This window comes from Mytilus edulis, chromosome 13, assembly GCF_963676685.1.
Source record: "Mytilus edulis chromosome 13, xbMytEdul2.2, whole genome shotgun sequence".
Lineage (NCBI taxonomy): Eukaryota > Metazoa > Mollusca > Bivalvia > Mytilida > Mytilidae > Mytilus > Mytilus edulis.
This window is the reverse complement of record NC_092356.1, coordinates 27,118,051-27,138,795: the sequence shown is the minus strand read 5'-3', so window position 1 is coordinate 27,138,795 and position 20,745 is coordinate 27,118,051. Positions and strand designations below refer to the sequence as shown.

The 20,745-nt window shown below is 33.1% G+C and overlaps 1 protein-coding gene across 2 annotated transcripts; it reads left to right on the top strand.

Annotated features, from left to right (window-relative positions):
• The first annotated feature begins 1,858 nt into the window (after positions 1-1,858).
• LOC139502147 (uncharacterized) lies at positions 1,859-17,616 on the top strand. Of its 2 annotated transcripts, none has more exons than XM_071291524.1 (8): positions 1,859-2,135; positions 7,665-8,930; positions 10,646-10,871; positions 11,575-11,837; positions 12,382-12,607; positions 13,179-13,432; positions 14,713-14,938; positions 17,255-17,616. In XM_071291524.1, the coding sequence occupies exons 2-8, from the start codon at positions 7,678-7,680 to the stop codon at positions 17,393-17,395; spliced, it is 2,589 nt and encodes an 862-aa protein (XP_071147625.1). In that variant the 5' UTR covers positions 1,859-2,135; positions 7,665-7,677; the 3' UTR covers positions 17,396-17,616. The 2 variants fall into 2 exon arrangements, 1 of the variants encoding a protein (XP_071147625.1); XR_011658739.1 differs by having other exon boundaries at positions 1,976-2,135; positions 13,179-13,454.
• Positions 17,617-20,745: the final 3,129 nt, after the last annotated feature.

The following is a 20,745-nucleotide window of genomic DNA, read 5'->3' as shown; positions in this document are numbered from 1 at the left end:
TGATAACAGATCAACTACTGACATGTGTACACTGAAAATATTTTAAGTACTTCAAACTCGATGACTATTATTTTAAATACCGGATACTATTTATCATTGATTGCATATATTTTAAAACATTCCGAGTGAATATTTAGAACATAGAACGTGATAAAAGTCTTTTTTGTATTTTGGCTGAATAGAGATATCTTTTTTTCTGTTCCATATTCTATTTTTTTCCAATTATGCAACTATAGCTTCATTCATAAAATCATAAGTGTTTCGGTTTTTCTTACGGATTTTATTTGTTGATTTCTATTGGTTGTTGTTTCTTATTGTTGTATTTATAGAGGCAAGGCCGAACTGGATATTTCATAATCGAATATCTTGTATGTTTGTCTTTTTTCATTTGTGACTGTCTTTTCCATTCTGTTGTGAGCTTTGAATATAATTTCTCATAGATCTTTTAACCAAGTTACTAGTACACCAATACATATTTTATTGGTTCAGGCACATCGGATCTATATAATGTAAGGGTTGACCTTTAGTGTATTTGGCTAAAAGTATTTTTTGGGGTCATTTTTGGTTCTACAATTCTAATTCGCGGAATAAAAACTATTTCGTTATTATACACCCTTGGCTTTCAAATATACAGATTTGAGCGTTTGCGATGAATGTAAAATCCAGAAAATTAATTCCTACCCTAGAAATGATAAAATTATGTTTTTTTGAATATATTTTGTTATCACTATGAGTCCGTCGAAGTCGTTTGTCATTGACGACTCCATCGGTGTCCGTTGTTGTATCAAACTTTTGCATATGAAACTGAAAACACTAACACTAATCAGTAGTATAAGATCTGCAAAACTACTAAACGACCATTGACTAAGTATTGATAGGAGTTGTTGCCCTAAAATGACAACTTTTGAATTATTTTTTATATACTTTTTTTACTGAAAAATCTCTATCTGATAAACAAACTGTGTATACGACTTAATAACTAGCAATAAAAGATGTGCAAACATGAAAGTATGACCGAAACCATATTTGCTTTTTGCAAGTTTTCTTTAAAACTTCTGTTTTACGTACAAATAGTATACAGAAATGCTGATCAGATATTCAAGATTTCAGAATCTGCTACATGAACGAAGCCATTTGAGTACTCCTACACGTTCCGGGTCACAATGTTTTTTTTCTTTTTGATTTTTTTAAAACAAAAAACCGATATACAATGTAATCCAGTGATTGTATTTGTGCGTTTGTTATACATGTAGTTCATTTATTGATGTGTTATAAATATGTGACCTTGTAATCTCAATTGAAAAGATTTTATATTTTTCATCTCGGTGTCTTGTATAGCTTACTATGCTAAATAGTGTTTTGTTATTTCATTGTTGAAGCCAATTGGTGACCTTGTTTGTTAATTCCTTTGCCCTTTGGTTTCTTGCCGGTTGTATTCATACATAATCTCCTTATTTGCAAGTATATTAAACGTATCCTGCTTATAACTACAGGTTCCATATCCTTAAAACGATTTGCACGTAATTGTTAATTTGAAGGTTATTGTGTAGTGCTTACGAGTGTACACAATTTTGTATACTGCAATACCTTTAAAATCTAATGCAATTATTGGTTTCTATTTCATTTGATTTGCACTTTTGTGCACTTCAGTCATTCATTACATAATTCTACTTACTTTTGTGCATTTTTTTGTTGCTATCAATTAAACCAAATTAAAGAGACAGGTTTGTGATAGTTTAAATGTGCATAACCCATGTGGTAGGTAGATTTACTTTTTTCTCACGTATGTTTTACCCACATGTGAAACCACGTGTTCTGGTTATAGCCAAATGTCAAATCCAACCCAATGAAGTTCCTTGTATCACCAAACTTGTGCATTTCAATGTCATTGCAGACAAATTATTTCAAATATTATTGATTAAGTCCTGAACTACTTCAAGTGTATTTAAGTTCATGTTTATATAAATAGTGAAATGGGGTCTAATCAACTACAAAATTCCACAACTTATTGAATCCAGACGTATAGCCTGTAACGACCATCGTCTTGAAAGTCATTACAGCTAACATACTTAGCCTGATAACCCGGATAGATATATTTGATATTATAGTTATTGTACTATATGCTTACAAAAAAGGTAAAGCAAATATTATTTTCAAGATAAACTTATTCTATTTTCTTTCTTTTTTTTAATTATAATTGTTATTTGATTTATATTTTGTTTTATTATTATTTATTTTTGTATATACTTATTGTTTAACTTTTACTGGTTTGGTGTTTAATTCTGGTTTAAAATAAAATAAGTAAGAATATAATCAAGCTGATTTATTTGTTAAAATATAATAACAGGCTATAAATTCTTGCGGAGGACCTAGCAGAAAAAAGTTAACTTAGTTTGAGTATCTAAGATTTTTTAAAAGTTATATAAAACAGTAACATTTTATTAAATACGTGTAAAAGCTTTTATAGATTCATCAAAAACCAAACTGTTGTGAATTTCCGCATGAAATAATCGCAATACCTGTCACTTATCGACACTATGGAAAGTGCGTCAAACAGATTAATCGACTTTCTCATCCGGGTACTTAAATACAAAAAACAAAATAAATGTTAAATAAAATAAATTGAGAATGGAAATTGGAAATATGTCAAAAAGACAACAACCCGACCATAGAGCAGACAACAGCTGAAGGCCACCAATGGGTCTTTAATTCAGCGAGAAACTCCAGCACCCGGAGGAGTCATTCAGTTGGCCCCTAAACAAATATGTTACTAGCTCAGTGATAATGGACGTCATACTAAATTCTGAATCATACACAAGATACCAAAATTAAAAATCATAAAAGACTAACAAAGGCCAGAGGCTCTTGACTTGGGACAGGCGCAAAAATGCGGCGGGGTTAAACATGTTTATGAGATCTCAACCCTCCCCCTACACCTCTAGCTTATGTAGAAAAAAACCAAATGTTTTATCTGAGAAATGTTATCTTATTGATTTAATTAAAGTGAACATTACGTAAGAAATTCAATACAATTTTTTTCCGTAAAAATGTAAAGACTGAAGAGTAAAATAATGTTTTTTTATGAGCCCGCTTTGAAACGTAACCAGATGAAATGAAATGAAACGTTCCGCGCGTGAATCTTCATAAGATACGGATTTCATTAACAAAAGTGTGATCATAACACAAAAGCGGATCAAGAGTTGCCGTATATTTGTAAATTTACCTGTTTTGTCCTGCTGCCGTTTATGACTTATTGACAAGATCTTGATTTGCTTGATAGGTGATACATTAAGGAAGAGACTATTACCCAGTCGACGTCTCCGGTCCCTGGTCATACAAGTTGAACTATAACATTTTAAGAATACTTTTGCCTCTCTTGTTGTCAGATATTCGAAATCCTCTACATTAATCAATATCGCGCCATTACAAATGTTTACCCGCTAACCCTTACTTTCAATTTAATAATTTCATTATATATATTTTGGAAAAGAACACATGTATGAACAATCTACAGAGTATACTTTCTCACCAAATATTTTGTTGCTATTATCTCAAAACCAGTTCTCTGCTTATTCCTAGATATGTATACAATTTATAGAAGTCTTTGCAAAAGAGTGTAACTGTAAATCTAAAACAGGGGAGCAAAGATCCTCAAAATGGTTTGCAATTTTAAAATGAATTTACGAGATGTGAAAATAGTTGAACAACGAATACTGTTGCCTTTTATTTTCGTCAATTTCGAAACATTTTGTTTCCGATGACATACGCAGCAATAGGAGTATCACCGATATTGTCATTTGAATGAATAAAAGTATCAAAAAATTGAAAAATCATTTATCCAATTATGGTTTTACTTTCCTAGGCTTACTCTAACTTCACATTTGACTTGGTTTTACCCTATTTACGATCACCACTGATAAGTCTGTTGTAGACCAAACAAACGATAAGCGTTCTGAACTGTATTGAATTATAAGCGTTAAATATTTGATAGGTTCCAAGAAACTTGATGTAAGGAAACCCGGTGTCATATTTGTGTTCCTCCAAGAAAATTTGATGTAAGGAAAACCCGGTGTCATTTTTGTTTTGTTATACGAGATAAAACAGAACGTTATCAAGGTCGCCTATTGCCACTGACTCATTGTGATTTCGATTAAATCATGTATAGGAGAACAATAAATGTTATTAGAAATTCCGAAAGTTAAAACAGGACAAAGTTCCCTAAATAGTTGTCAAATTATCAGGAAAAACATAAACTTGTTATTCATCTCAACGAAACATCGGTAAAAAAAAAGGTTTTTGAGAAAAGGTTTTCAGAAGTCTAACATCACAGTACACAAATTGCACCGAGTGCCCAAACTGTATCTTAAAATCATAAATAACAGGGGAAATCTTACTACTTTTCTTAGGGACTAAACAATTTAAAAAAAATTATCATTGACATTATGCACGTGTTTGGAATAGGTTAACTAACTTAATATTCACATAACGTTCACAGTATATATCAACAAATGAAGTGTTTATTGGAAACAGTAAAATTTATGGAAACATCGCCATGAAACGTCCACAAAAAATGTTATCCTTAAAAATGATGAGTAAGCATGGACTATTGTCAAAAAGTTCTAAATATTTGAAGAAATAATACAAAAAGTCAGTTATTAGATTTTTACGGATTTGAATTTAAGCATGGATGCAATTTGGGTACTCTTCATAACAGAAACATGTTTCAGTTCAAACCCATTTTTCTATTTTTATGCCCCACCTACGATAGTAGAGGGGCATTATGTTTTCTGGTCTGTGCGTCCGTTCGTTCGTTCGTCCGTTTGTTCGTTCGTCCGTTCGTTCGTTCGTCCGTCTGTCCCGCTTCAGGTTAAAGTTTTTGGTCAAGGTAGTTTTTGATGAAGTTGAAGTCCAATTGACTTCAAACTTGGTACACATGTTCCCTATGATATGATCTTTCTAATTTTAATGCCAAATTAGAGATTTTACCCCAATTTCACGGTCCACTGAACATAGAAAATGAAAGTGCGAGTGGGGCATTCGTGTACTGAGGACACATTCTTGTTCAATATGGATTAAGAATTAAATTGGTGAAAATATATAGTTAATAAGGATACATCTGTAGAATGAAAACATTTGTCTGTATCATAAAAAACGAAGGTTAAAAAACTTTTAAAATAGGTGCAATTTGGGTACTCTCACGTAAACATATACATTTTCTGGAGATACCATTTCCTTAAATAGAAGAAGTCTAGCTTGACTAAATACCAAGGATACGATATGCACACTTTAAACAAGACATGAATCTTAGCGGTATTGAAATGTCTGTCAAAATATTTGGCTTTATAAATATTTTGACATGAGCGTCACTGATGAGTCTTATGTAGACGAAACGCGCGTCTGGCGTACTAAATTATAACCCTGGTACCTTTGATAACTATATATTATGCATATATCTAAAACACTCAAGGAAGATTTACACTCCATAAAGTACCGGATATTATTATTTGAATCCACTTTAACAAATTATCAAAAAAGTGTTATAAGTTGCAATAATACTGCAAAAAGGGTTATAAAATTACTTGTTTCATTTTCCCAATTTTAATTACAATTTTCAATTATGTTTCCATTTACTAGTATTTGTTTATATCTCAGACCTTATATATCAGTACTGTACCGGTATTTCAATAAAATTCCTTATTACACGACTATAAAGTTTCTCTTTTCTTATTAGCTAAAAACATAGATGATCTTCCTTGATAATACCTTATATACACTTCGGGAAAACCCGTGAGAGGTTAATTTAAGATTTGGAATAGATAATGGGAACCTATACAGTTATTTCCTTAGGCATCGTAAATGCATAGGTTTGTGATGTTATGCATATTTCGTTTGACCTCTGTTCCTTTCTTTTGTGTTTATTTTTTTTATGATTTTTTTTTTTTTGGAAAATTTGAATTTATTAAAATAAGCAATGCTAAAGTAGATACAATACACCAAACTAGGACGAATAGTGTAAGAATAAATCCTGATTTTTATGCTAACAATTGAGAGTACAACTGCTTAAAAAATAGAAAACAACACGTTTAATAATTTAATGCGTCCGAAGTGTTTTCTGGATTTACCTTCACCAGGAACGCTCAAAGCCAAACATTTGAAATCCGAAGATGTATAAGTACCGAAACTCGTTGAAGAGCTATATGTCAAAAAAACCTAAAATAAATGGCCAAATTCATCTAAAGCCAACTTTGCCTGAGGGAGTTGAAACCTAAGTTTCATAATAATTTTTGAAATTTATAAACGGACATATTTAATAAAGTTTGTTAAATCATGTCAGTACCGAAGGACTGACTACTGAGCTGATGATACCCTCGGGGACTGATAGTTCAACAGCAGAGGTAAATGTATTCATTTAGGTTCGGACAGCATTTTGCCGCATTTATTAATAACTGATAAAAATTCATAGATGACTTAAACTGTAATACTAAAGATGTTGGTACCTCTCCGTTTTCTTCTTCAAAAGAAAATGTTAAATATTCAAAATCAAACACTAATCTTTGTTCAAAACTAGATTAACTTACATCTTTTAATAAAAAAAATTCATGTTGTTTTAGTTTAAACGTATTTATTTATAGTGGATTGGGAAACAAGTGTTGCAACTTATATTAATCCCTTTCTACTTTGCGGGTGCGAGTGCTGCCTTGTAGCGGCAATAACCTGCTCTTTTTCGAAATCTACAAGGTTTTTTTTCCACTTGTTGTCGTCCTTTCAAACGTGCATTGTTGTCAATTTAATGGCAATTGATGCAACTGTAATACATGTAAGAGGTTTCGCTAGCTATAAAACCAGAGTTGATCCATTTTACATAAGAAAATGCCTGTACCAATCAGGAACATGACAGTTGTTTGATGTTTTTTAGCTTTTGATTTTGCCATATGATTATGGACTTTCTGTTTTGAATTTTCCTCGGAGTTCATTTTTTTTTTGTGGTTTTACTTTTTACAAAGTTCAGAAGTTGACAATTTTTTGTTTCAAGCAATAGTGACGAACAATAACCGAAAGTGTTCTTATGTGTTCCTAAGCAAACCAGCTTTGCGGTCCTATAAAGTTAACTAAATGCTGATGAAAGTCATACTCACTTATATCATTTGTCAACAAATATTTATTTATTAACTAATTGTGGATAAAAGTAAACTACCATTATTGTCAGTTCAATTAGTACATTTGTATTCACCTAATTCTGAAATTATCAAACCCAAAAGTTAGCAAAGTTAATGATAGGCAATTACATATTGAGTTATGTATAGGCAAGATAACCATCAAAATGAAGTTAATTACCATCTACGGTCAACTTATTATGTGGTTCTGATTCATAAAATATGATGCAATAAGTTAACTTTGAAAAAAAATTATAAATACTGACCATTCGGATCATATCCTAAACATGTAAAATCTGACAATCGGATCACATCCTAAACATCTAATTAACAATGACCATTCGGATCACATTTTTGCAAATCTAAGTACTTACCATTAGGAAGTCACCCTCGAGAGCTCATAAACACCAAGAAGTAATTTCGTATTTTTAAATGAATAATTATATTGTACCTCAAATGTTGTGTGATACCAACTGTAACCAACATTACTTATACCATTTTATATTTCAGGCATTGAAACAAAATGGCCGAAGCGGATTCTAATGTACCGGAAACAGAGGTTAATGGCATATCTGAGACATATCTGGATGTCCAATCGACCAATCAAAATAATAATGAGGTGAATATAAACAAAATGGTGGGAAAAAGTGAATCTGAAATTTCAGAAATAGAAGAAAACGTAATGATTGAAACATCGACATCCTTATTAGAAACATTTACAAATTTAGTAACTGTACCGTTTGCTCAGCTATTAAAACAAAAGACAAATGCAACGAGAGAAATGTCAGATTCGACAGAGGATGCAAAGGTCATAAATGGGATATCGGATTCGACAGAAGAGACAAATGCTATGAATGGCATATCGGATTCGGCAAATGGGTCAGAAGCCATGAATTGCATATCAGATTCAACAGAAGAGGAGGCAAATGGCATAAATGGCAAATCGGAATACACAGAAGAGGAAAATGCTATAGCTGGTATAACGGATTCGACAAACGAGGCTAAGGACGTGAATGGGACATTGAATTCGACAGAAGAGGAAAATGCTATAAATAGTAAATCAGATTCGAAAAACGAGGCTAATGACATTAATGGGACATTGGATTCGACAGTAGAGGGCGTGTCCATTAACGGAACATCGGCTCCTAAGTTAGAAGATGAGACAAGTGCAGAAAATGATACATCGGCTATGTTTTCAAAAAAAGAGTTAACCGCCGTCACTGAAACCTTGCCTTCATTGATAGAAGAAAAATCTCCTACCGTTACTAATTCGTCGGATCATCAAATAAAAGAAGAGGCAACTATTGAAACTAAAACATTAACTTCGTTAATAAATGAAGACACAACTACCAGTGTAAATGAAACATCTTCACCATTACTAGAAAATGCAAATATCATCGCTGATACATCCTCTCCGTTATTCGAAAAAGATGCAAGTGCAAAAACTGAGACACCGGTTCCGGTGATATGCGAAGAATTAAATGGCATCTCTCATACATCTGGATCGTTATCGGAAGAAGAGGAAACTATGACTGAGACTTCGGCTCCGTTATCAAAAGATGAGACAAATGCAGAAAATAAAGCATCACCTCAGTCATTAGAAATCGCAAGTTCTACCAATGAAATATCGGACAAAAATTTAGAAAAAAAGATGTCGGCTGTATTATTATTAGAAGAAACCACTGCCATAACTGAAGAAGAAGCAAATGCTATACGTGAGACATGGACTGTCTTGTGGAGTAATAAGAAGGAAAATGGAATAGCACTTCTCATAAAGTACGATTTTCTTAGATTATAAGTATTTCTTTTCAATATTCATTAATATAGCTATCTCAGTACAAATACATTTATTTAATATTGTTATAAAGCAGGAGGTTTAGCATGACACTTAAATCAGGTATAACCCTATATTTTTCTTAACATGTCCTGAAACAAGTCAGGCATATGGCAGTTGTTATCAAATAGTCCGTTTCTATTTGTGTTGACGTTTGTTTTTGGTGCACTTCGGTATTTCTGTTGTTCCTTTGCTTTTCTCTTATAGTTTCCAACGGTTTTGGCTTGTTACCCGGATTTGATTTTTCTTAATCGATTTAGGTAGAGATACACAGTAAGGAAAAAACGTAAAATTGACACTCCTAATTTTTAACCACCCACTTTCCCTTCCTTTCTAACAAATAAGGCTTTGTATTTTTGTTATGCATGTGTATATTTATTGGATGAACTTTTTCCCCAGCTTTGATTTCTAATAGTTATAATGGTAAAATATAATTTTGTTTGGTGTAACCATGTCAACCATTTGCATTTATTTGATACAAGATATCGCAAAAATGGGGGAAAATGCCACATTAATCTCAAAAATGTTGGTCCAAAGGAAAATTGCAATCCATTAGAGTGACACCTTTCCTGACCTAATATACATTTGCCTATCAAGAGGTCCATAAAAATCATATGCATTTCTGCTTGTTTTTTCCATAAAATTGAATGGCAAGATCGAGGGTCAAAGTTTTGATGAATACCACTATACTACTTTCTGGACCTATGGGGTCCTATGGGCGGTGCAGATGTGAAAATACGGACTGTCAAAAAGAGAAAAAAAACCTACATGTTCATATAAACCCACTTAGAATGTTATTTTATTCTTCAACTATCTAAAACCACTTTTATTGTAAAACATTCATATTTAAAAAAAAAATCACCATGGCCAAAATGTGAAACTAAACTTTTAACTGTGTTTTGCTACCTTATGACTTTTGAACACCTGTATACTACTATTGCCTTTTTATTTAGATCCTATTGGATAGTTGTCTAAATTGCAATCATACCACATTTGAGTTTCAATTAGGATCTTTAAGTTAGAGAAATTATATACTTTGAAATTTTTATTAAATATAAAGGTAAGATTTGATATATTTGCCAATGAAACCTTCCACAAGAGACTAAATGAAACAAAAATTAACAGCTATATATCACCGTACAGCATTTAACAATAAGCAACGCCAATACCGCATAGTCCGATATAAAAGGCTCCGAAATATCTAACGTAAATCATTCAAACTAGAAAACTATCGGCCTTATAATGTACAAAAAATGAACGAAAAACAAACGACAACCACTGAATTAAAGGCTCCTGACTTGGACCGGGCATATACAGAATGTGGCGGGGTTAAACATGTTAGCAATATCCCAACACTCGCCCTACTCTGGAACAGTAGTGTAACAGCCACGTAGGGGCATTATATTTTTCGGTCTGTGCGTCCGTTCGTCCGTCTGTCTTGTTTCAGGTTAAAGATTTTAGTCAAGGTTATTTTTTCATGAAGTTGAAGTTCAATCAACTTGAAACTTAGTTCACATGTTCCATGTGATATGATTTATCTTATTTTAAATGCCAAATTAGAGTGTTGACCAAAATTACACGATCAAGTGAACATTGTAAATGAAAGTGCGAGTAAGGCATCCAAATGCTATGTACACATTCTTATTTTTCTTGGTAGATTATTTACGACATATCCAGAAGCACAAAAGATGTTCCCCATGTTTGATGGTTTGACAATTGAAGAAGTGCGATTAAGTAAGAAATTGAGAGCGCATGCATTGTCTCTTATGTATGCTTTAAAATCATTTCTGGACAATCTAGATGATTCAGACACGTTAGATGGTTTAGTGAGGAAAAATGCAATCAACCATGCTAAACGAGGTGTTGGTGCGAAAGAATTAATGGTAATGAATTAACAGATTTAGTAAATACAATCTATACAGATAAAGATTTGAAATGTCTAGTTTGTAGAAAAGGCAATTTTGATAACATAATGTTGTCATTTTTTATATATAAACTGTATCAATTACCTTATCAGTAACAAGTTTTATATATATGTGATATAAGAATGCCTTCCTCCAATTGATAACAAATAGTTTCCGTTTTTTAATTTTTTTAATTTTTTCATTTTATTTGATTTTACATGTACTGTGGATTCATTCATTTTCGTGGGTACCAATTTTCGTGGATTAAGAAAAACTTGCATATTCGTGGATATTTAATTTCGTGGTTTTGCTGAAGTCTGCATACAAACCTATAGAAAAACTATCATTCGTTGAATATTCAATTTTGTGGTTTGACTGTGCCCACGAAATCCACGAAAATTGGTATCTAACGAATAATAATGAATCCACAGTAATATGTCTTTTTACTGCAACGATTGTATTTTCAGTTGTTTTGCTATGTGTCTATCTTGCATTTTATTAGCGTATTATTATTAAGATTTTTTATTAACAAAATATTAAAAACATGTTCACTTAACCATAAGACAATCATCGAGACATGACATACAAGTATATATCTACTTACATAAAAACTAACAAAATAAAGAGACATTTTCGATTCTACCGGTACCCTTGAATTTTATAATTTTGTCTCACATTTTAGTGGTTGTTACCATTATTTCTGGAACTATTGGACGAAATTTTGGAGGAGGGTGTCACAGAACTTCAGAAAAAAGCTTGGACAAAAATATATGGTGTACTGGCATCAATTTCACGGGAAGAGGTTAATAATTTAATTGTGAAATGGGCTCAATTATTACCAGAAGGAACAACTTCTATGACTGAAGAAGATGCACTCGCTTTAAATGAATCATGGACTGTTGTGTGGAGTGCTAAGAAGAAAAATGGGAAAACACTCTTTATAAAGTACGATATTTTCTAAATATTAGTATTTTTTCAATATTCATTATGTAGTTGTAGATATATATAAGTTTGATTATTCCATTTGCTATATCAAAAATTAATACAAATACATTTGTATTATATTGGATAATTGTCATACCTCACTTAAGGTTTGTGAATTGACTAGGATATTTAGATAAGAGAAAAGTAAAAACACAAAAATACTGAACTCCGAGGAAAATTCAAAAAGGAAAGTCCAAAATCAAAAGGCAAAATCAAAAGTCCAAACACATCAAACGAATGGATAACAACTGTCATATTCCTGACTTGGTACAGGCATTTTCTAATGTAGAAAATGGTGGATTGAACCTGGTTTTATAGCTAGCTAAACCTCTCACTTGTATGACAGTCGCATCAAATTCCATTACATTGTCAACGATGGATGAACAAAACAAACATACTCAAAGAGTAAAATTGTCAAAAATAGGGGTACAGCAGTCAATATTATATCCTTTTGCAATGTTTATATCCTTTTGCAATGTTTATCAGAGCTTGTTTTTCTTTCCAGATTATTTACTACGCATCCAGAAGCACAAAAGATGTTCAAAGATTTCGATGGTTTAACAATTGAAGAAATGAGATCAAGTAAAAAATTGGAAGCCCATGGATTGTCTTTTATGTATGCATTGAAATCCTTTCTGGACAATCTAGATGATCCAGATACGTTAGAAGGATTAGTGAGGAAAAATGCTATCAACCATGCAACGCGAGGAGTAGGCCTGAAAGAAATAATGGTAATAAGCTAACAAAATTAGATTAAAAATTAGATTAAATAAGGACCATTTGATTGCAATACAAAATGTAGTTATATCACATGATATAAGTGGACTTTGATTTAAGAATTTACAGTTGAAATCTTCCTCCGAAACTTTATGATAAAAGATTTCCATTTTCCATTGTTAGTGGACTTTGATATCAGAATTTACAGTGGAAATCTTCCTTCGATACTTTATAACAAATAATTTTCTTTTTCCATTACAAGCTGTATATGATTTTAGTTTTAAGTTGTATTTTACTGCAAAAAAAAATTCTCAGTTGTTTTGATAACCGCCCATCTTAGTACTAACCGACTTGGATGTTCATAAACGTATTAGTCTTATTATTAGTTTTAGCAATTATAATCGTAACATTATCATGATTATTTTTAACAAAATATTTAATAACTGATTGGGAAACATTTTTATTGAATCATAAAACAGTTATAGGGACATAACATACAGTATAAATATATATGCAGATCACTTACACAAAAAACATTTTTTTGAATTTTATCATTGAATTCTATAGTTTTGTCTCACATTTTAGTTGCTGTTACCATTATTTCTAGAACTATTGGACGAAATAATGGAAGACAATGTCACAGAACTTCAGAAAAAGGCTTGGGCAAAACTATACTGTGTACTGGCATCAATTTCACGGGAAGAGGTTAATAATCTAAGTGCGCAAGAATTACCAGAAGAAACGACGTCTATAACTGAAGACGAGGCTAAAATTATAAATGAGACATGGACTGTTGTGTGGAGTGATAAGAAAAGAAATGGGATAGCACTTTTTGTAAAGTACGATATGCTTTAAATATAGGTATTTTTTCACTCTTCACAGTTGTACCTATATCGTCACTGGTCTTCCAAAATGAAGAAAATTAAATTACTAATTTTTCAAAACATTTCGCAATAGGCTTTTAAAGTAACTCAGCTATTATAAAATGTTTGTTTCCAAAATGTTGTATGTGACATTTATCATTTTCGAAGACTAGCAGTATGTTCACAGAAATAAATAAATGTACAAGGGCTTTGACTTCAAAAGCTATCATCCAACAGTTTTCAAGTTTGCATACAATGTTTTGGAAGCAAACTTTACGAACAATTGAGATTTGAAATTTTGACACATGTCGACTGTTTTGATTGGTTAGTTTGTGCTGTTTTGGAATATTGGAGTTTTTTTCCTGTCAACCTCTAATCTTGTTTTATTTTAGTTCTATCAAAAAAAGTCATGTACAACATTTCAGAACCCAAGCAATTTATAACAATAGAAAAATTGATATCGCTTGATATCAACTCCAGTTATTTAATTTTCAACAAAACTATTTTACAGGCCACAACCATAAGAGAAGTGCAAATACATTTTAAACTCTGCAATCATACCACATCTTCTTATTTTATATTGGTATACACATAATAAGGAAATGTGTTGTGATGTCGAATAGGACAACTATCAACTAGAGTTAAAATAAAGTGGATGTAGGCAATCTTACCCTTCAACAATGTAAAACACATTCCGTATAGTATAAACAAATAAGACAACGACACCCTTTGACCTGCAGGCTCCCGACTTGGGATGCATTTATTGAATGTGTCATGGTTTAACGTGTATCTGAGCGCTCAACCCTCCCCTAACCAGAACAATATAAATAACACACTTCATTAACAGTTGGCTGGACTCATAAAAGGTTTGTACCAGGCACAAAATCAACTTCGATAAAACAAAACTATATCCTTTGAAGTGTTTTTAAAAACTTTGTTATGCACCACCTACGACAGTAGAGGGGCATTATGTTTTCTGGTCTGTGCCTCCCATTGTCCGTCCGTTCGTTCGTTGTACCGTTCGTCCGTTCGTCCTGCTTCAGGTTAAAGTTTTTGGTCAAGGTAGTTTTTGATGAAGTTGAAGTCCAATCAACTTGAAACTTAGTACACATCAGTTCCCTATGATATGATCTTTCTAATTGTAATGCCAAATTAAAGTATTGACCCTAGTTTCACGGTCCACTGAACATGTAAATGATAGTGCTAGCGGGGCATCCGTGTACTATGGACACATTCTTGTTTTTTTCTGTTTGCAGGTTATTTACTACGTATCCGGAAGCACAAAAGATGTTCAAAGAGTTCGATGGTTTAACAATTGATGAAGTGAGATTGAATAAAAAATTGGGCGCACATGCGTTGGCTCTAATGTATGCTTTGAAATCTTTTCTTGACAATCTAGATGACCCAGAGACATTGGAAGCATTAGTAAGGAAAAATGCTATAAACCATGCTAAGCGAAGTGTAGGACCGCAACAAATAATGGTAATGAATTAAAAGATTTAAAAGAAAATTAATTACAACTTACAGTTAATTTACACCAAAAAACATGTTGCAAAAAATCATATAAACAGGCGGAAATGAACACATATTCCTTACATACTTACATTTTCCTTGCTGTGTTTGAAAGCATGTAAGGCAAGAACAAGTTATCTACAATCTTCTCTGCTGTTTGTTTTTCTCGGTTCTCTGGGCATAATCTCTTTCCTATATTTCATTTTCTTATATACTCCTTGACGTTGTTTTTTTTTTCGTATTCCTCTTCTCTACTTTTTTTTACTGGTGTCCATCTAAAGGCTACCTTGGTCATTTCTTCTGATGGTTTGTGTAGAATATGACCAAGCCGCCTCCATCTTTTATGTATCAACAAAGTATGCATGTCCTTGGTATTTGTAAACTCATTGGCGATACTTTTCTTTATCTCTTTCAAACTGGTGTTATATAAGCCGGATAGTATCTTGATGTATTTCTCTGTCAATATGCAACCATATAGGAGCACCTGTAGTACTCATCAATTACAAATTCTAAGCTTGGTATTCTTTGAAAATTCTGGTTTTTTTTCTTGAGCTGCCTAAACTTATGAAAGTTGATTTAGCATTTCCTATTCTGACCTAAATATCTCTTTCATATCCCATATTCTGTTGCCATACAACTTCCTATGCAATTAAACAAGTAATGCTGCGGCCATATAGGAGCATATGTATGCTCAACAACTACAACGTATTAGCTTGGTCCTCTTGGAAATGTCTGTTTTTTTTCTTGAGCTGCCTAAACTTATGAAAGTTGATTTAGCATTTCTTATTCTGACCTAAATATATCTTTCATATCCCACTTTCAGTTGTCATACAACTTCCTATGTAATTAAATAAGTCATGTGTGTTAACTTGTTTCTATTGTACAAATATGAAAGGCAGTCTCTCTGTGTTTTTTTTTTTTTTGTCTTATTGACAATAATCTTCAGTCTAACCATTCTAGCTTTTCTTCTAAAAAATAGAGAAATAAAAAAATTCCCATGAAAATTTTAAACAGAAATTGTCTTTATCAAATGGCAAAAATAAAGCTTTAACATATCAAACGAATGGAAAACAACAGTAATATTCCTGACTTGGTATATGTAGAAAATGGTGGATTTAACCGGGTTATATAACTAGCTAAACCTCTCACTTATAGCTTTCTGATCTTTTTCTGCATACGATCTTTAGTATGCAAAAGTCGTTCTCATTACCTGACCAATGAAATCATATAAAAACACAGGTAACTTAACTCATCTTGTCTTACTCCGCATTTTTAAAGGAAACTAGAATTAGTTTCAGAGTTCAGAGTTTGTGGTACATGAGAAGTTTGTATATAACTCCTTGGAGAGTTGCATAACCTTACTCAGTATTCCATAGTTTATCAAAATTTCCCAACAGTTATACTGTCTAAGTTTTAGCTGTCAAAGGCGTTTCGAAATCTACAAATTTCATATCCAATTATCTCTACCATGCATGGCAATATTGTAAGATGTTTCGTGGCACAAATAAATGGTCTATGCAGCCGCCGCCATAACTAAAACCAGCTTGTTATTTTTAAAGTTTCTTATAGACAGCTTCTATAATTTTTGTAAATACAATTATGCAGAAAACCAAAATTGGAATGAATAATAAGGTGATTCTTCTCTAGTTGATCCATTTAGTTATTAAATCTTCTGGTTTTGGTATTGATATGATGTTGCCTAGCTAGTTATCTTCTTTTGAGAAATACTGGGTGTAAAGTATACGCCACAAGCACTTGATCTATCTTAAAAAGATCAGTCTTATGTTAGTCTATGCTACCTATCACGTGCACTGATAATCCAATTGTTATTGATCATGTCATGACAGTTCATATTTTTATGCCCCATTCATTGGCATTGTGTTTTCTGGTCTGTGCGTCCGTTTGTCCGTTCGTTCGTCTGTCCGTCTATCCCGCTTCAGGTTAAAGTTTTTGGTCGAGGTAGTTTTTGATGAAGTTGAATTCATATCAACTTGAAACTTACTATACATATTCCCTATGACATGATCTTTCTAATTTGAATTCCAAATTAGAGTTATTCCCCCATTTACACGGTCCACTGAACATAGAAAATGATAATGGGGATGAGGCATTCGTGTACTGGGGACATATTCTTGTTTAAGCTGCAATTTAACATCATCTAAATGTACTCGCCCCGTCTTATTATAAGGAAATATTATACAAGTAGAAATTGTAGAAATTTAACACACAGAGAAAGACATTTTCAGATGTTTTCTATAATTTTTTTTGTTTTATCTTTTATTTTAGTGGCTGTTACCATTATTTCTAGAACTATTGGACGAACTTCTTGAAGAAAGTGCAACAGAACTTTTGAAAAAGGCTTGGACAAAGTTATTTGGTGTATTGGCATCCATTTCAAAGGAAGAGGTTAATAATTTTAAAGAATAACATGAATATATTTGGATATTTTAACGTACTGGATTGTGTGTGTTATCCACAATAGTACAACTGATCATCTGATGAAGGGATGCACAGAAGAAAAATTAAGAGAATAGGAAAATGAAAATACGGGTTTCCTGAATATACATTGCTTGTTTGATTTTTTTTTTTTTTGCTTTCCTTGTCAACGTTTGGTTATTTTTTAACAAATTATAACGCACGCATCTCTGTTTATTGTGATTTTAGTTTTTAGAGGAGTCTAAGCAAAAAATAATATGCCTTGCTTTACATATGCAATGATCATAATGCATATATCAAATGGTTCGTTTGTGAAAAGAGTGTATCTTCATTTTGTATGTGATAAGTCTTACATTAATAACTTGTCATTTCTTTGATTAAAAACCTATTTATTATGATATATGTTGTCTGCGTATATTTAGGGCAAAAAAACATTCTGAACATTTTTGCTAAAAGGTATAAGAAAATATAGCAAAACTACCAAGAAACAACCAATGGTTCTTCAATACAGCGAGAAAATCCCACACCCGGAGGCGGCCTTCTAAACAAATTTAATGCAAATTACAAACTCTATAAAAAGAACATCATATTCAGATATTGTCATTAAATTAATATTTTAGACTTGGTGTTGCCAATAATACCGCAGTCCCACTAGGTCACGATCGCACTACGATCTATAAAAAAACTGCAAATTTTGATGATCGTGTAGAACGCAGTAAGGTCGTATCAAGGTGTGTTGAGGTCTTCAAGATCGTGATGAGCGTGGCCAACTTTGAACATGTTCAAAACAATCGGTCGTGGCGAAATCAGATCGTAGTAGAAGCGTAGTGAGCGCGCACTAAGGTCGTAGTAAGATCGCAAAGGTCACTGTACCATCGTTGCGAGAGAGTAGCGAAAGCGTGATTCTATTCGAAGAGACTGCACTATGATCTCACAACGACGTTATTACGACCTCAAGACCCATCACGTTCTCATCTTGACCCAACTACGCTTTCACTACGACTATACCACGTTTACAACACGCTGTTCAAGACCATAATACGATTCTAACACGCCCTTGCCGTCCTCATCAAGCTCTTCTTACGACCTGACTATGTTCATACTACGACAATCATTCTCATTGTCATTTTCACATAAAATATATAATATATCTCCAGGTTTTGTTTGTCTGTATTTAGTTCTTGTCCATTTTCTCTAACGGCTCAACCATGCTTCTCGTTTCTCGTCCGCTAACATTCGGAGAAACTCAGCCGATTTTGTCTAGTCGGATTACAAGCGTGACTGTGTCGTGACAGATTCTGATGTATCGGATCAAAATCCTAACAATGTTCTGTGTTTCCTAGTGGTGTCTTGTGGAACGGGAATGATCTTGAGAAATTTTTCATTGCTGTTTTTCTGCTGATTGAGTCCAGATTGCATCAAGATCTTGTCTATTGCGAACCGTCTTTGCCGAAACCGTTCCGGAACAGTCCCGTTATTAATACGAAATTCGTCAATGATAATGACTGGGGCTTAAGATATCTTCTTTTCATACGCTAGATTAAAAATCTTATGAGACCTTCCTTTTCTTCATACAATCCGCTTTGTTGTTAGATTTAAGATATTAGATATAAGATTATGCGGTATAAGGGCCAATCAGACAACTTTCCATCCGAGTCACAATTTGTAAAAGTAAACTATTATAGTTCAAAGTATGGCCGTTAACGCATATTGTATTGAAGTCCAATCACTTTCACTCATGTAGGAAATGTCAAAACCAAGAGCTTGTCTCCATGTCAAATTGTTTTCACGGCGAGTTTCTTGCAAGAAGCAAGTTCTGTTCTCGGACGTAGTCCCTGTTTTTTCGTGGTCCACGTTTCTTATTAATTTTTTGTTTACAATGTTATTTGTCTTATTATTTGTCGTTTCTTGTTTTATCTGGTCCAGGGTTTCTTTTCGATCATTGGTTGCTCTTCTGTATTCTCTTAGTGTTGCATTTCTTTTGTAATTTAGTAAATTTGTTTTAACCTTGATCATGAGTTTTATTTAAGAGTCAGAGTGCCGACAATTTCACAATACAATACGACTAAGACCCGATAAAGCCATTTGTGATACGATAGAGCGGACCGTGATAGGATTATGTTCCTACAGTACATGATAATACCGAGTATGCCGACAGTTTTCGAACGGATAACTTCCGTCAGCGTCGGTTCACTGTCTGGTCACTGTCTGATCTCTGTCGGATTACATTCGGTAGAATCGGGACGCAGTCGTGACAGACTCGGTCGAATTTTACCATGCCAAAGATACAAATCGGAATAGAAGTGGATTGAGAACGGGATTATCATGACAAAGTCGCTTGGAAACGGTTGAGTATCGACGCTTCCTGAACAATATCTGATTGTTGTCGTGATTAAATTTTTTTTTTTACAAATTTTGATTAAAGTTTGAATTTCCATCAACGATTCACGGGATCTTGATCATACTTTGGACAAATTTTAATCGGGAATGGTCCTGTCAAGGACGGCAGTAAAAATCGTGAATGTGTGACCCCAGCTTAAGCGTAGTGAGGTCGCAGAATAAGCGCGGTACGAACGTGGTATGATCGTAGCGGGATCGTTGTAGAAGCGTAATGAGGACGTAGTAGCATAGTGAAAGCAACGAAAATTTACATTTTCATGTCGCTCATACAGCGACCTCACCACGACCTGAATTTATTCTAGATCGCGTTGGGCGTAGTGCGATCGTGGTCTAGTGGGACTGGGGTTTAAGATATCTTCTTTTCATACGCTAGATTAAAATTCTTATGATACCTTCCTTTTCTTCATACAATCCGCTTTGTTGTTAGGTTTAAGATATTAGATATAAGATTATGCGGTATAAGGGCCAATCAGACAACTTTCCATCCGAGTCACAATTTGTAAAAGTAAACTATTATAGTTCAAAGTATGGCCGTTAACGCATATTGTATTGAAGTCCAATCACTTTCACTCATGTAGGCAAGGTCAAAACCAAGAGCTTGTCTCCATGATAAATTGTTTTCACGGCGAGTTTCTTGCAAGAAGCAAGTTCTGTTCTCGGACGTAGTCCCTGTTTTTTCGTGGTCCATGTTTCTTATTAGTTTTTTGTTTACAATGTTATTTGTCTTATTATTTGTCGTTTCTTGTTTTATCTGGTCCAGGGTTCGTTTTTGATCATTGGTTGCCCTTCTGTATTCTCTTAGTGTTGCATTTCTTTTGTAATTTAGTAATTTTGTTTTAAACTTGATCATGAGTTTTATTTTATTTAAGACTGTTTAGCTATTTTTTTACAATTTAACTACTTTAAATTGTATCCCAGTTAGGAGCTTCATCAAATTGTAA